This window comes from Cydia amplana, chromosome 27 (assembly GCF_948474715.1).
Source record: "Cydia amplana chromosome 27, ilCydAmpl1.1, whole genome shotgun sequence".
NCBI lineage: Eukaryota > Metazoa > Arthropoda > Insecta > Lepidoptera > Tortricidae > Cydia > Cydia amplana.
In genome coordinates, this window is record NC_086095.1 from 1,858,787 (window position 1) to 1,876,634 (window position 17,848).

The 17,848-nt window shown below is 37.4% G+C and overlaps 1 protein-coding gene across 2 annotated transcripts; it reads right to left on the bottom strand.

The window, feature by feature from the left end:
• Nucleotides 1-2,899: 2,899 nt before the first annotated feature.
• LOC134660485 (uncharacterized) lies at nucleotides 2,900-17,216 on the bottom strand. 2 transcript variants are annotated; one of them, XM_063516252.1, is made up of 9 exons: nucleotides 17,067-17,216; nucleotides 15,870-15,994; nucleotides 14,903-15,069; nucleotides 9,018-9,119; nucleotides 7,609-7,704; nucleotides 7,214-7,291; nucleotides 5,568-5,661; nucleotides 4,039-4,146; nucleotides 2,900-3,029 (listed from the first exon to the last, which is right to left on the bottom strand). In XM_063516252.1, exons 1-9 carry the CDS (start codon nucleotides 17,208-17,210, stop codon nucleotides 2,912-2,914), a joined length of 1,032 nt encoding a protein of 343 aa, XP_063372322.1. In that variant the 5' UTR covers nucleotides 17,211-17,216; the 3' UTR covers nucleotides 2,900-2,911. The 2 variants fall into 2 exon arrangements, with proteins under 2 accessions (XP_063372322.1, XP_063372323.1); XM_063516253.1 differs by lacking the exon at nucleotides 9,018-9,119 and having other exon boundaries at nucleotides 2,908-3,029.
• Nucleotides 17,217-17,848: the final 632 nt, after the last annotated feature.

Consider the following 17,848-nt stretch of genomic DNA (forward strand, 5'->3'; position numbering starts at 1 on the left):
GGTATCAAGGTATTAGACAGTCAGACAGTGTAGGTACGGTTGCCGTTTTTTGCGTAATGGTACGGAACCCTTGCGTGAGTCCGACTCGCACTTGGCTGGTTTTATGGATCTTAATTGATTGTCTTAGAAGTTTTAGGTTCCGAGTAAACGACTTATTTACAGTTTTTTATGGTAGAAAGTAGTATGTTTTGCCGTTATATCTCTCGATACGATACTATAAGTCACATGTACTGAGAACCACCCACGAATTGCTGTAACAATGCTACGGAGACGATTATAATGTAGATTTACATTACAAAAAGCTATGGAGAGGACTTACTTTTTATTTTATTTAGAACTTAATAGGCCCCCCCCCCCCTAAAACTTTCAGAAAAACATGTATTATCTTTTTTTTGCAAAAATTAAAAAGTTTGGCTATTTCTTCTCGGAATTAGGAGAGGGGGAAAGATTTGATTAAAAAGTAAAATAAAAACGTCACTTTTTCAAACATAGGTAGTGAGTGAGATTTATACAAATGAAAACCAAATAAGTACTTTACCTACATTTAAAAACAAAAAAATCAGATTTCAAATTGAGATTGTCTTCATGACTCATTGAATTATTACATTTGTAAAATTTTGGACTATCTTTGGGATTATGCTGATGAAGAAGAAACAAGGGAAGTTTCTTATAATAAATCCTTGTTGATTTTTCAGGGTTTCAACCCCTGTAATTAACAACAAAAGGTGATCGTTTTCCAATTTAAATACAACTAATATTTATAAATATATAAATTATTTATTGTATGTATTATGTATATTATATTAATTGTATGTAGTATATTATGTAGGTATATATATGTTTGTCGTTGCTTATGTATGTTAAATTTCAGATTAGCTTTAGTGATTAGTAGCACCGCCCACAATCTCTCTGCTTTGCCTTAAGGTTAACTGGTAGAGAATGCTTTTGGCATTAAGTCCGCCTTTTGTACGATAAGTTTTCTTTTGTGCAATAAAGTTTAAATAAATAAATATTTGGCTGTGTCTACTCCACAGATTTCATTGTCTTGTAGAGACTGTATGGCACAGTGACCGATATATGAAGAATCGATTACTACCAATATTACCATACCACGATGATTCGTCACTAACATATGTGTTAGATACACCGGGCCTTCCAAAAATATGTCAACAGATGTTGACTGTAGGAAATAGTTGTTCACGAAGTGCGGAAAAGAGGAAATTCGAAACGAGTGGCGATAAATTAAAACACGACCGAAGGGAGTGTTTTAAATCGACACGAGTTGCGAATTACCTATTCGCACGTGTATCGTACAACGTTTTACAGTACATAATTATGGCCCTTTAAACTTTTGACATAGGTACACACGAAAAGTGATATTTTACGCACTAGTGCGGGAAAATAGGGCCATATGTACTGTAATAGTTATTTTCGATACAAGTGCGAAAAATAGGAAATTCGAAACGAGTGGCGATAAATTAAAACACGACCGAAGGGAGTGTTTTAAATCGACACGAGTTGCGAATTACCTATTCGCGCGTGTATCGAACAACGTTTTACAGTACATATGGAACTTTAAAGTTTCGACATACGCACGAAAAGTGCTATTTTACGCACTAGTGCGGAAAAGTAGCCCCATATGTACTGTAAATCATTTTTATTTAGAGAATTAGGATAATATTGTCGAAATCAGGTAAATGCTACTGGGATTGCTCACGAGGTTAATAATCGCTGGATTTTTTACAGTATAGAATTAGTTATCAATTTACCATTTTTTTCTGTTGTTAAACTGGTTATTTAATGTAATTATAATTTATAAATAAAATAATAACATTAGTAATATTTTTTATTAACAAAAAACAGGCACAATCAGTTGATTATACATTTAGTAGTTAAAAATAAAATAAAATATACAAAATCGTATCCAATGTACTAAGCCATTATTTACAATTCAAAAAAATATATCAACATCCTTAATACATAGAAAAAATGAAATAGTTTCATCCATCAAAGAAAACATAATTATAGTTTATCAAAGGACTGTCTCATTTCAAACATAGAGAGAATCATACTGTCTTTTTCTTACACTATAGTTCGTTTTTTTTAGCATTAGAAAGAACTTGCAAGAAGGTAAGCGATCTTGACATGACTTTTAAATGAAAAACGCTTTTTAAAAATCAAAACCTAGATAATACAGGCAAAAGAAAAGGATGAGTATAGTTTTTTTTTTTCCTTATTTACTGCCAATTTGTCTGGAAGAGATCGCTTCTTAGCGATAAGGCCGCCTGTTTTTACCTAGCTCTTAACTGTATTTAATTTTCTGTGTATTTTTAACTGTATGGTGTACAATAAATTAAATGTGACGTCCCACGGATAAAGGTACCTTATAGCCGTTGGCGCTTACGCTCTTATTAACGCCGCTCCGCCGCCGCGCGCTATTATTATTGCGACGCTATGCGACGTAAGCGCCAACTGCCATAAGGTACCTTTTGCCGTGGAACGTCACAAATATTCTTTTAATTCAGGCCTGATGTGCCCCATAAAAAACTGTTAGTAACAGTGCCTTAGTCTATGTTAGTATAATATGGTAACAACAATTAAATTAAATTAAAAAAAAGAAAAAAAAGAAGAGATAAAGAATTTATTATTATTATTAATTTGGTTTGACCAACTATAGTTTGATCCAGGGATCGGATACCGGTATTTTTTGTATGGGAACGAGAACGGTATTTATTCGTTCTTTGCTAATTACTTCATTTCTAATTGGACAATCTAATAATACGAAGTCGTTACCTAAAAACACAACTGAGTCCTATATTTCGAGTACAAAATAATTCGACAAAATATGGTTCTTTCCAAGTTTTTGCAAAAAACCGGTTCCGATCCCTGGTTTGATCCGACTCATCATCATTTACTTGACCAGTTTAAACAGAGCCTTGGAGATGGTGCCAGCCTTCATGTCATCCAGAGCCTTCTGGTACTCCGACAACTTGTAGGTCTTAATACCCAAGTTTTCGTAGTTCAAGTATCTGGAAGGAATAAATGTAGTTTGTGTTACAAGGGATCAAAATGATATATTTTCGTCAAGGGCGTACATTGAATCCTGAGCGTAATGAGGGATTCAAGTGTTAACGCCCAACTCGCCCAAGACGAAATTTTGATACCATACTATACTGCTTTTACATCAACTATGAGGAAAATAAAAAAAATCTTAGTGTTGACACAATCTGATGCTTAAACAGATTATTTACTTAAGCTAAAAAAATAATGTGCAAAAAATGTAAAAATAGTGTGCTAGAACAGAAAAGTGTTACTTTGATTCCTCCTAGCAGGGAAGAAAAAGCTCTTTTCTGAATAGGAGGTATGAAAATGGGTTTTCATTTCTCATGCTCTGAAAGAGGGTCATTGTTGTTCTAAAAAGTGTGCAAAAAATGATACGTTTCTGCACTAGAGCATTTTACGTTCCAAGTACGACTATTTATGATATTTTTTTTTTACGATATACAATTGAAATTTGGGTTTAAATGGATCTGTTAATAAAATTTCCGTTCTAATATTTAACTCCCCATTCCAATAATAATTATACTTATATACCTATTGTTAATTGAAAGTACGCTCAAGTAATACTATAAAAATGTATACTAAAAAAAACTCAAATTACTTTCCTCGTATCGAAATGAAAAATAGAGTGGTTAACTCGGGTGAAAGGCATAATTTCAGCCTCGAACTATTGGCGACCTCGGCATAAATTAGCGCCTTTCATCCCTTGGTCACAGGACGGACACGCCATACATCAAAAATCATTTGCGTTTAGATGTGTGCACGGCACGTCTGTACACGTGTCATTGTGTAGGTATGTGTGGGTAATTAAGTCGCTATACTGAGAGGACGCCAGAAGTCCGCCAGATTATGGCCAAATTCGTGTCGCGGGGCGAGGTAATGCGAATCGGGGCGGGGCGGGGCGTGGCCGTTCTGTATGATAATACTATTACTTATTCTGTGCCTTGGTTAACTATCTACTATATATTGTTTGCTCACCTTTCTCCCATGGCCTTGAGCCACCCAATGGTCTTCGGGAAAGTGAACGGGTTGATCTTGATCCCAATAACAGTTACTTCCTTGTTGTAGATCTGGAACGGGTTAATCCTGAGGAAAAACGATTAATCGATCAATCAAGCCGGCAATATTCAATCGTTTTCAATCACAAGATGCGACAGGAGTTAGAAGAGACTGCTATGCACATTCTCTGTTCCTGTGGACCACTAATGTCAAAAATAAGTAACTTCTTTATGGCGGCACGTATTGCAACGCTAATATGAGGTGAATCTGTCATTTTCTGGATGCAACGGGCATAAGTAATGAACTTTAAAGGGCCGTCACAATAGATAAATTCCTGGTCAATGCGGCACTCAAAGGCCCGTAACACCCCAATAATAAATAAAATCACGTACATAACTCAAATAAAAAATAAATTTTGTTTATTTGGGGCTTTTCAGAAAAAATGTACCTACCATTAAATTTTTATTGAAAAACTAATAAACTTTGAGTTATTTCGACTCAGAATCACAGAAACGGAATACATAACAGAACGGAGAAACAGAATTCATTTTAGTATAAGGTGTCAATGAGTGGCCACCCTTCAATAACTAGCCACCTTATACTAAAATGCCTGTTGTCTGCCTCTAAATCTAATCAATTGTTATTTTCTTATCTTTTACTGAGGTGTGCCAATTCAGAGTATTCTATCTATCTATCTAAAATGAATTCTGTTTATAGGTGAATAGAATTCATTTTAGTATAAGGTGGCCAGTTATTAAACAGTGGCCAGTAATTGACGATTTACTGTGTAACTTACGAGGCTTGGTGTGAGGGTGGACAGCAACCCAAGAGCACGTATTTACCGAATTTACTGTAGGTATAACTTACGAGGCGTGGTGTGAGGGTGGACAGCAACCCAAGAGCACGTATTTACCGGATTTACTGTGTAACTTACCAGGCTTGGTGTGAGGGTGGACAGCAACCGAAGAGCACGTATTTACCGGATTTACTGTGTAACTTACGAGGCTTGGTGTGAGGGTGGACAGCAACCGGAGAGCACGTTGTGTAACTTACGTGGCTTGGTGTGTGGGTGGACAGCAACCGAAGAGCACATTGTGTAACTTACGTGGCTTGGTGTGAGGGTGGACAGCAACCGAAGAGCACGCTGTGTAACTTACGAGGCTTGGTGTGAGGGTGGACAGCAACCGAAGAGCACGCTGTGTAACTTACGAGGCTTGGTGTGAGGGTGGACAGCAACCGAAGAGCACGCTGTGTAACTTACGAGGCTTGATGTAAGGGTGGACAGCAACCCAAGAGCACGTATTTACCGGATTTACTGTATAACTTACGAGGCTTGGTGTGTGGGTGGAGAGCAACCCAAGAGCACGTATTTACCGGATTTACTGTGTAACTTACGAGGCTTGGTGTGAGGGTGGACAGCAACCGAAAATCACGTTGTGTAACTTACGACTCTTACGAGGCTTGGTGTGAGGGTGGACAGCAACCGAAGAGCACGTTGTGTGACTTACGTGGCTTGGTGTGTGGGTGGACAGCAACCGAAGAGCACGTATTTACCGCCGTGGTTTAGGTGGTTGAAGTTCATCTCCATCACCTTGCCGACGCCTGTGGACATGTGAAAGTAAAATGTTTATAGTTTGTCAAAGGACTGTCTCATTTCAAACATAGACACAGAGATAATCATACTATCTTTATTTTACACTAGTACTAGCACCCAAAAGAAAAGGACGAGTATAGTTTTTTGGTTCTTATTCACTGACAAATTGGTTTGACCAATTATAATTTAAAAACCTCTGAAATGTACACATGAAATTTATATTATATAGGTACGCGAATTTATTTAGTACGTACGACTACTAAATTGCGAAATTTCCACATGGAAAATACATATTTGTAAACGAATCTGAATTTTTCATTTCCAAAATGAAAGTTTCCTTTTTATCCCTGTTGTTTCCTTTGTTTGTTTTTTTTTTGACCGACCGGTCTGGCCTAGTGGGTAGTGACCCTGCTTGTGAAGCCGCAGTCCTGGGTTCGAATCCCGGTAAGGGCATTTATTTGTGTGATGAGCACAGATATTTGTTCCTGAGTCATGGTTGTTTTCTATGTATTTAAGTATTTGTATATTATATATATCGTTGTCTGAGTACCCACAACACAAGCTTTCTTGAGCTTACCGTGGGGCTTAGTCAATTTGTGTAAAAATGTCCTATAATATTTATTTATTATTATTATCCCTGTAAATATTTTCCTGAAATTTTCATAAATCTTTGCCAACTTTTTGGAAACTATTTGCTACATTCACATTTGTACCCCCACCCCTAATGTACTTTTCATTCTATAGCGTCACGTGACGTACACGTTTGCGTTATGCGTGTTTATTTTGTATGTGATTTTGAGTTTCCAAAACGTCCCGCTTGGCGCGCTGTTCGAAATCCCATACAAAAATAGATAACGCGAATGTACGTCACGCTATCGAATGAAATTTACACAAGGGGTTCTGTACCGTAGACTAAAGTGAGTGTCATTCTATGGAACTTGCTATCTATGTAAACAAAAGTCACTAGTAAATTCATCATTTAGAGACAATTTCAATATGGCGGTTTGTTTACATACCTAGTTAGCAAGTTCCATATAATGACACTTTAACTACCTATATTTAGATGTCTCTTTCCTCACTTTTCATTGATTTTTGACTACCTTGGATTTGCTGTGACCTGCACTTATTTTGTTGTTATGAATGTTATGATTTGTTGGATATTTAAGTCACCTGGTTAGATTTAGTTTTTTATCAGGCTTCATTGAAAATCAGCGTCTCGTGTGTCCTAAGTGTAAGGCCTGAGTGGACGCTCGAAGCGGAGCGTTCGGCGGGGCGTGCAGCGTGGCTGTGGGCTCTAAGGCCACTCCTATGCCTTTGCATTTGTGTAACATGCACGCCGCACGCCCCGCCCCGCTGCACGCCCAACCCGAGCGTCCACTCAGGCCTTACACTAAGGTTTCACTTCGGGACATCAAGCTGAGTGAGGACCTTTTAGCACAATGTTCTGTTCGTGTTAATGAAATTTCATTATTATATTTCGTTAATTTATGTGCTAATAAATATTACTTACCTACTTACTTACTATAGTAATAATAAAGTATTATGTTATGTATTTATTACCTGTGCAATCGACGATGACATCATACAGTTTGTCTTCTTTGGCAAGCACGTCAGGGGAGATGAGCCGGTATCCCGTGTCTGAAATTATAAAAATAAACAACCTAGTGGTGAATTGCTTCAATAATCCATTCAGGCGTTTTACAAACAAACGTAAAGTACCAATGTCGGACAGTTATCAGTACCGGTACTTAAATGCGGTGACCCCCAATACCGAAATCTTTTTCTTTCAAAATTAGCTAGTAGTATAGGAGTTTTAGTTTTGTAGGTAGTTTTAATTTTAGTATATTTAGATATAAATATACTGCAAACAACAAACTGTCCTGCGGTTTGGCGGAAGAAAACATGTGGAAAATTGGGTTTATTTCTCCTGAATAAATCTTTTTTTTTCTACTTACTAAGTTTCTTGACGATATCCAGCCTGGATTTGTTCATCTCTGAGACCGTGACCTCCCTGTGGCCCTGGTGATGGAGCGCTGTCACCCACAGGTTGCCTGGAATACATTTTACAGTAAGCCTAAATATTTATTATTATTGGGGCCATTTTATTTAAAGTGGTCCCCTACACTTTTTTTTTCAAATTTGAGATTTTTATGTTATTTCTACTCAGAATCACGAGCTCTTTTGATCCTAATAGGAGAAAAAAGTGTCCCAAAATTTCCATACATTTTTCGGTCTTTCCATTCCAAGACTGCCATACAAAGTCTATGAAAAATGGTAACAGAATGGAAATAAAAACCTTGGGACACCTTTTCTCTTCTATTAGGATAGAAAGAGCTCGTGATTCTGAGTAGAAATAACATAGATTTCACCAATTTTAAAAAAAAAGTACAGGAGACAACTTTAAATAAAATGGCCCATTGAACGAAATACACGAAATTGAGCAGTCGAAACTCAAAAATCGGCCTCCAGTAGGCTACCATCAGTTTGTCACTGATATAAACGCCGGCGAGAACGTAATTTACTTTCTATACATCTCGCTCGTACTCGCATATTAGTGCGAACGAGATGTATAGAAAGTAAATTACGTTCTCGATGGCGTTTATGTCAGTTTTGACACAGTCAGTGACTCTTGGTACGGGCCCTAGTAAATAAATAAGACAAAACTTCGTAGGTACCTACCGCCGCGCCGGCGATACGAGCGCACGCTCGATGAAATATTCTATGGTGGTTAAAAGGTTCAAAATGTAAGTATGTATAATAATTACGAATGATGCCGGCTCCGACCACCACTATCTTCTCTCCGATCTGCAGCTCAGTCAAACCCGTGGGAGAATTAACTATATAGCTGTTAAAAGGTTCTCCTTCTTCAACCTAGCGTTTTCCCGGCCTAGCGCCAGGGTCCTCTTTCCTGGCCGCATAGCCAACATGCCAATCGCTTACGCTCCGTAACGATCGAAACGCAACTGCCGCTGTCGTACTAATATGGAAGAGAGATATAGAGACACAAAGCCTTTCAGAAGCGATAGCGATTGTCACCTTGACTAGGTCGGCTGCTCAGTCTTCTCCACTTCCTCAGCAAAGAGAATATAATCACTACGATAGTAATGATTATATTGATAGAGTGATCCTCAGGTGTAAGTGTAAGGCCTGAGTGGACGCTCTTGTTGGGCGTGCAGCGGGGCGGGGCGTGCGGCGTGCATGTTAAACAAATGCAAGCGTATAGGAGCGGCTTTAGTGTACGCTGCTCAAATCACTTGTGAGCCCGACGCTCCGCTTCGAGCGTCCACTCAGGCCTTACACTAAGATCGTCCAGCCAGCGCTTCTTAAAAGGATAAAAGGTTAAAAATGTTAATATAATAATTACCAATGATGCCGGCTCCGACCACCAGGATCTTCTCTCCGATCTGCAGTGGGGCAGCTCGGTCAAATCCGTGTGCGACGCACGAATAGGGCTCGCAAATACCTCCTGATAATTAAAACAATGTGTGTTATTCCTTTACTAGCGAGCCGCCCCGGCTTCGCACGGGTTAACAAATTATACATAAACCTTCCTCCTTCTTGACTCTCTCTAATCTCTATCTATAAAAAAAAACGCATCAAAATAGAACGCGTAGTTTTAAAGATCTACGCATACATACAGACAGACAGACAGCGGGAAGAGACTTTATTTTATACTATGTAGTGATAGTGAAGTATTAAATAAAGACACATAAGTACAACACATTACAAAATACGTATAATCTAGGAATGTCGGATAGTCGGCAACTAGTCGCCGACTATCCGACCACATTTTTTTACGGCGAGCGACGGTGACAAAACCATACAGTCATGAGGTGACAAAACCATACAGAGTTACATATATGCCCTAAAATAGGCACAAAGCCTATGGTCAAAGACATATTAGGTTACTATGCCTATTTTAGGGGCATATGTACCAAAACTTTTGTTTATATTATCCATTTTGACGTCAATACTTGTCAGTTTTCATAATCACCATTACAGTGCTATAATATTATATTAGGTAATTAAACAACTGTAAATCTTATTATTTAATACTTATCTTACTAGTTATTGCAGAGATAAATAATTTAAAGAGATAAAGTTAGCGTAATCTTTATATATTATCTTCAGTGTATTTAATATATTTCAATGTTTCTTCTTTTTACCAATAATATTGACATAACATGTTTGGCGCACTAGATAAAATTAAATTATCATAATTTTATTATACTTAACTTACCTACTATTATTTTACTTTTACCTACCTAGACCTTGATCTATACGTATTTGCTTTCCAAATAAAATATCAGCTCGAATTGTAGCATCTAATTTTAAAGACGTTTACCTAACGTTTCACGTCAAAATATTAAATAAATAGATATATTAGGCAATAACAAGTATATCAAGCGGCGGAAGACCGTCTGGATGCCCTAGGTACCGCTGGAGACGAAGTGCAGAAAGACTCAACGAACTCGGCGCCGTCGACTGGACAGAAACGGCTTTGGACAGAGTAGCATGGCGGTCTTTGGTGTCGGAGGCCAAGATCCACTTCGGGTCGTTGCGCCACAGCAGTAAGTAAGTAAGGCAATAACAAGCATAAAGCTTGTTATTAAATCTTTATCTTTGTTATTGTAGGGAAAAAGTGTTATTGTGACTTATTTAAAGAGATAAGGCAACCTCAATGTCTATATTATCTTGAGTGTAAGTAATAATATTTTAATGTTATTTGTTTTATATCAATAATATTTCATATGACATAATTGGTACAATTGCAAAAAGAAAATACCATAAGAAGTAATTTTATGGCACGATTTTATAATAGGTACTCGACCCGCCCCGGCTTCGCATGGGTTAAGGGCCCATCAACGTCCACACTAGCGCCACTGCTAAATAATCGTGATTATTTAAATTTAACGAAATATATTCAAAAAAGTAATGTATCTTGTATTAAAGTACCCTTTGAATACCTACATCAAACTAGTTTCTATATGTTGCTGAATTCGTCAATCTATGCGTCCAAAGTTAAAACGGCCGTTTTTGTTTTGAGTTCATAGATTGACGAAACCAGCAACATAGAAACTAGTTTGATGTATTCAAAAGGTACTTTAATACAAGATACAGTACGTAGCGGCCCCCTTTTTTTAAATATCTTTCGTTAAATTTAAATTATCACGATTATTTAGCAGTGGCGCTAGTGTGCACGTTGATGGGCTCTTAACAAATTATACACAAACCTTCCTCTTGAATCACTCTATCTATTTAAAAAAACCGCATCGAAATACGTTGCGTAGTTTTGAAGATCTAAGCATACATAGGGACAGACTGAGGGAAGCGACTTTGTTCTATACGTAGTGATTAGTTTAGTACAACTTTTACTGTCTCCTTCATATATAATTGTTTACGTCGAAATAAATTATTCTATCTTCAGCGTGAGCTACTGTCAAGGACGTATCAACACAAGATCAAAACTTTAAAAAATTGTTGAATCAGAATCGGCCACATGGACGCACCAAAACAGTAAGGATGCGGAGAGAGGACTTTATTGTGGCATGTTTTTCTTTTAATATTTATAATTAGTCTGTCGAGCTGGATATGTCAGTAGCAATTGTAAAACAAACTATAGTATGGTATCCCTATAAACGAACCAAAAGCAGCAATGTACATCGAACAACGATGAAATGTAAACAAAACAGTTCCACAGATAAGGTATAAATGAGATGCGGTTTTCGAAAAATTCAAACGTAGTGTTGCTATGCTCACCCGCGTTTTTTTTTTCAAATTTGCCGCCTTTTTCTATTGACAAGATTTGCTTGACGAACATACCATGAGTATCTACAAATTTTCTGCTAATATAACTTGCTTTGCTTTGGTGCATGATTCAATTACGACCATGTCAGTTGTTTCTAATTATTATATAGGTACATAAAGATCGTCTTGGTTTTTGTTTTTGAAAAGAAAACTTCTTTAACGGCGCTGTGCACTTTTTGTGATGGGGAAAAAATGTTAAACTCGTGAGAGCGTAAGACGTAAGATGTCATTGAGTTTTCACTTCTGTTGGCACTCCCGGAGTGCAACCCGTTGATTATTTTTTATACTAATAAGTTAGACTAATACTAACTATAAAATAATCTGTCCAATATAAAACCGTAAATAATAATAAAATCATAACCGCAACATAACATTATTATTCAGTTCAATCAAATAAAAGTAATCTTATAATACGACCCATAACTATGAGAGAACTATTATTAGGATTGCTATTACAGTGAAACCTGGTTAAGTGGGACCTGGATAAGTGAGAAACCTCTATAGCTGGGACTCATGGTGCGGTCCCGACACTTTAGCACTGAATTACCTCTGTTAGTGAGAAAAAACGAACCTCTATAACTGGGATTAGTTGTTGTGATTTTAAAGTCACATTTACCTCTATAATTAAGACAGAGAGTGTATTTTACCTCTTTTACTGAGACTATATTTATAAGATCACATTTTCCTAATTGTTTTTATAGAATTTAATAGGAATTGACCTCTGTATCTGAGATAACGTCAATCTATGACCTCTCTAACTTGGACTTTATTGATCAATTTCCGTATTCTTACTAAATCTTAGTCTATCCACAAATTCCGCATTTGCTTAATTGTGTCTAAACGACTTCAAGTTTCATTTAGGTACTTTATGTAGTTAAAACTATCGAAACGAAAGCTGAAATCTTCATAGTAACACGAATAAACAAATTTTCATTTAATAGATTTCTAAGACGCAATGAAGTCCGTATCAAATTTAATTGAAAAATATATCCTTTGGAGAATCATTCAAAATAAATTCAAAGAAATATTTAAACAGACTTAAAAATTATTAAGGACAAGGATTATTTTACCTTATTTATTTTTAAAGATAATTACAAAATACCTTATTAACCACCTCTATAACTGAAATATATCCTATATTCTCACCTCTATTAGTGGGACCCTCTGTAAATGAGACAGAAATTTATTTGTACCTGGCTAACTGAGAGCCTGGATAAGTGGAATACCTCTTTAAGTGAGACAAATCTGCTCGTCCCTTGAGATCTCACTTATCCAGGGTTCACTGTATAAGCAAATAAGTTGCAGTTATAACAATCCCAATAAATTTATAAAAACAAATCTTTAAAAGTTAATTTAAATAAAAAAATTACTAACTTATTTAAAAAGCCGCTCACATCCCTATTGCCAATGAGCCTGATATGTCCAATTGAGAGACCTATAAAAAGACTGACATTCACAAGCACTAAGTTACAATTAGTCTGCGTAAACATGCGCACTGTCATACTGTGTGCGCTTGCGCTGCGCCTCGCGAGCGCCTGCCACGGACCGGGTGTGACCATCTCTGGGACCGCGGGGGACAGTCAAAATAAATTACAAGATGAAGATGGCAACAACTTCAATTCCCTTTATGCTAAATACGGGGATAATGTGACTATACTATGTAGTGGAACCGATTCCAAAAACTTAAACATCAAATTTGAAGGACTGGAAAGCGTAGAGTCGACAGAAATAGTTAATGATACTACGATCAAGCTGACTACGAAGAAGCCTGATGTATATTTATTTTACAGATACACGTGCATTGATGTGAAAGCTAATTGTACGTCGAAGCTATCTGTTACTGTAATACCAGCAATAACTGTAAGATCAGCTAATGTACATCATAAATGGACGGGAAATAAAGTCACATATTTTGTGCCTATAGGCGAAGATTATGAAGTACTATGCTCGGGAAATGCAAAACTTATCATAGATAAAACAAATGACAGCATAGAAACTAAACAGCTAAATGAAAACAGTATTGTAACAGCTAAAGAGAACGCAAAAACAACTTCATTTTTTTATTATACATGCAAACTTGACCCTGAGTTTGGACGAGCAAGTTTAGATGTTTATATCGACCATCCTCCGGCTGCTAAAAACTTCTGGTGCGTTCAAGACGATCTTCAAATCAATTGCTATTGGGACGTGCTGAGTGAGTATGCAACTTTCACGCTGTACTACGTAGATCCAGATCAGAAATCAATACGTATTTATGAGGATCATATTGTGAATAAGAAAAATAGAAGCAGCGAATGGAGCATGACCGAAATTTGGCACAACGGATTGACGTTAAGGAAAAATATTACTTTCGTAATGCAGTCTTGCAACTATATATATTGCTCAAATGAGACTTATCATATCAACAGAGATCATATTATAAGAACTAAGTCTCCCGATGATTTGAAGTTGTTCGAAGGTAACACGGAAAGAACTTTTTTGGCTTGGAAAGAACTTGACACTAAGGGCCATTCGTTGCTGACGTCTTTGGTGTATAAAGTGAAATATCAGCTGGCAGGAATGCCTCAACGAGAGCTGAACCGCTCATCTTTACGAGTGACTTGCATGGACAACGTTAGAGCTGGTTACGGATATTGCAAAGGGCTGATTCAACTTCCCTGCCCAAATAAACAATACCAAATTAAACTTTACAGTAGATCTAAAAATACCCCTAATAGAAACGAATACTGGTCAGAACCTGCTAGTTATACTTTACTTTATACCCAGCCAGCTAACAGTTCTTCGTCAGACCCTGACTGCGAAGATACCAAAATAGGCGAAATTCGAAAAGAACTGGAATCTATAGAGCGCAATGTTGACTTCATTCGGAAAGTCTGCCAAGAAGAAAAATTAGACTTTTGTAACATTTTATCAAATATATGTTATACAAACAAAAATTTTGGAAATGTCGGAAGAAGCTGGTTGTATGGCAATGAATGACTACGTTTATTTTCGCTCGCGCTACGGCATCATCAATTGGGGAAAGTTAATAAAGAAAAAGGCGAAGGAGAAGACAAAATCAGAGAAACTATATCTGAGAAAAATGAAGAGGTTGCGAAGAAGCTTTCAAAGTCAAAGAAATAAGGATAAAATATTAATCGTACCCTCCATATCATAAGAAAGTCTGTAAAGAAAAATATTCTGTAACATTTTGTCATCAGTTCACTTGTATTCGCTTATTTAGTTATTAGCTTGTTTTTTGATGAATATTTTTTTGAAACCCTTGTGTCATCTTTCTACACAATGAACATAAATACTAACCATTTTTCATAACGCCATAACCAATGAGCGAATTATCATAATTATATTTAGAGAGTTATATTTTTCTTTTTGTCTAAGTGAAGGCGTTTTATTTTAATATACAAAATATGACCTATTTTCCTACTATTGAAGCATTATTACCTTGTTCCGTAGTGATTTCGTCTGGCAGCGCGAACACGTTCGTGTCCGGGCACCGCACGTACTCGGCCCAGCCGCCATCTCGCCAGATTCCGATGGTGTTATTAATACCAGCCGTAAGACAGTATTGGTATTTGCCGCTGCGGCAGAAATCGCACCTGTGGCATGCGCTGAAACAATAATATTTACATAAAAACACATTATAAAAAACTTAAGTCTGATAATACTGCTGGGGAGACAGTGTGGAAGCGGATCTGCGTCAGCTTCAAGCCGATAATTGGCAGGAAACGGCGCAGGATCGGGAAAAGTGGTGTGCTCTCGTCTCGGCCAAGACACTCTTTGGGTCGCTGAGCCATATTAGTTAGTTTTTAGGGCGCCGCCAGCAGCGGGACAGGGCCCAAGCTGCCGGTGGTCAGTGCCGCAGAGCGACGAACCGGCGGACTATCCCCGCCGTGTTGAAGACTACCGCCTTCTGCATCTGACCCTTGATCCAACCACCCAGCGAGAGTCTCTCAAGATGTTGGTCGAGACTCTTCGCTAAGATACTGTTCGCTGAAACGACTATCGGGACAATGATCGTCGAATCAACATCCCACATGGTGGTTATCTCGTGAACCAAGTCTAGTAGTCCAGTAAGTACTTGTAAAATGTTTACATTATTTTTACGATCTGTCTGTCCTCGGAGACATCCTTCAACCTAAGTCCGCACCAAGTTTGCAATGACAACGCGCCAATATATCAAAAATGACTCGCGCTAGACCGGGCTATGCCCGAGCCGAAGCGAAGCGTCCGACGTGTCATTTTCTATCACGGCTGATCGGTGATCCCCGGCCCCGGCCTGGTCTAGCATGAGTCATCCTTAAAGTTTATACGAGTATTATAGGTATAGCTATACTTTATTGCCATCGTTGTCTCTACGATGACGCTGAACTCAGGATGGGGAGAGGTGGGGAACTAAACCGAAGGTTACCTGTTAGGATCCACGACGACCTTCTGTCCCACTTTAAATTGGGTGGCCTTGCCGACCTCGGTAATGACGCCGCTGAACTCATGCCCCATAGCGAGAGGACGGTCCTTACGTGCGGGGAATTCGCCCTGGAAACAAAGAAATAATTTAGCTATTCAACTTAGGGAACAAATAGGTATAAGGGCTCATTTAGACGGCGCGCGAACTCGCATGCGATTTTAGTTACTTTGCTGACCATTGTGGTTACACCAATTCAGCCGACCGATCAAATGACGCAGTGTAACAACGAAACTCGCATGCGAGTTCTCGCACCGTCTAGAAATGAGCCCTAATTATTTAGCAAATATTTATGTTTTTTTACCCCCCGACGCAAAAAGAGGGGTGTGCTCTCCAACGGATTTGCCAATTTAGATGCGGTTTTTTTTTTCATAATCATAATCATAATCATAATATATTTATTGTGACTATAGGTATACAAAAAAGGTGTTACATTTTATAAGTACTAAAACCATAGCCTACCATCTTAATGGTGTACAATATTTGTTACTTAAAGCTAAAAAATAATATTTAATGTCATTATTATAGCATAATTGCATTTGGCTAAGCATAATAAATTATAATTTATAACTAAGACTACTTAATTGACAACTTTATTGAATTGAATTGACTTTATTATTTAAAAAGTCAGTAACTGTGTAAAACAATCTATGCAGTAACCATTCATTTTTAAGTGAAAGCGAGTTTCCTTGCGGTTGTTCTGAGCTATGTTTGTTAGAAATCGATCCAGCAGTGTGAAGAGTATCAGCTCTTTTCCAAAATGATGTAAGGCATTTTTAGCATATAGCGTAGAGTTTTTTTTTGTGAGAGTTGCCCCTTGAGAGTTTAGAAAACCTACTGTAGTTGGTCAAAACAAATTGTCAGTAAATAGGAACAAAAAAAACTATATATACTCATACTTAATATTTAAAACCTTCGCGTTTTGAACACATATTAACTCACATTTATAGACGGGTCTAACGCGAAATTTATTCAAGTACCTTTATATACCTTTGAATAAATTTCGCGTTAGACCCGTCTATAAATGTGAGTTAATATACTCATACTTTTCTTTTGGGTGCTAGTAGTAGTGTAAGACAATGATAGTATGATTCTCTCTGTCTATGTTTGAAATGAGACAGTCCTTTGACAAACTATATTTACCTGAATAATGTGCAGATCAGTGCCGCATATGCCTGCATAATGCACTTTCACGATCACGTCATTGTCCTCGACGATCTTAGGGAGCGGGTATTTGCTCTCGTACTTTAGGGTGAGGTTGGCACCGTTGAACACTACAGCTTCCATGTTTAAGCTGTAACAAATTAGGTCAAAATAACTATAGGTGGTAACTACAGGGTCATTTTTGGACCGTTAGCCATATTGTGCGAGGTGATTAGGTAGGTCATACTGAACAACTTTTCTATGGGACCAACCCCGAAATCCCAAAAAAAAATTTGGCCTTCCCATAGAAAACGTCGACATCCACTCGACCAAAATGTATGAAACGGCCAAATTTTTTTTGGGATTTCGGAGTTGATCCCATAGAAAAAGTTGTTCAGTATGGCCTACCTAATCACCTCGCACAATATGGCTAACGGTCCAAAACTAACCCTGTATTAAAAAAAAACCTAACCCAAAAATTTATTGCACGGAAAAGCAGCATTCTGCTGGCAAAATTATTTTTAGAGGGGCGATTTACTGAGCCGGTTAGAAGTTATTAAATTAATATTTTATAATTTTTTTTATCTTACTAAGAAAATAGAGCCTGTAGAAGTATTGTATGTAAAACTTCTAATCGCTCTAATTTCTTTGTATTACAAATTCTAGCTAAAAACTAGTACCAGGCATACTTAGATATATTATATAAATACATATGTTACTTGAATTGAATGTTCTTGTTCATGAGCATTGTCACTTAAAACCCATTGATTATTTTTCGAAAA

Bases quoted from the DNA above. Each gene is read 5' to 3' on its own strand.
- LOC134660485 (XM_063516252.1), bottom strand. From the start codon at position 17,210: ATGGAAGCTGTAGTGTTCAACGGTGCCAACCTCACCCTAAAGTACGAG. The intron at 15,070-15,869 runs GTAACCTTCGGT...TTATTGTTTCAG, and splicing joins GTCGTCGTGGATCCTAACAG to CGCATGCCACAGGTGCGATT. The intron at 9,120-14,902 runs GTAATAATGCTT...TTTAATTATCAG, and splicing joins CGAAATCACTACGGAACAAG to GAGGTATTTGCGAGCCCTAT.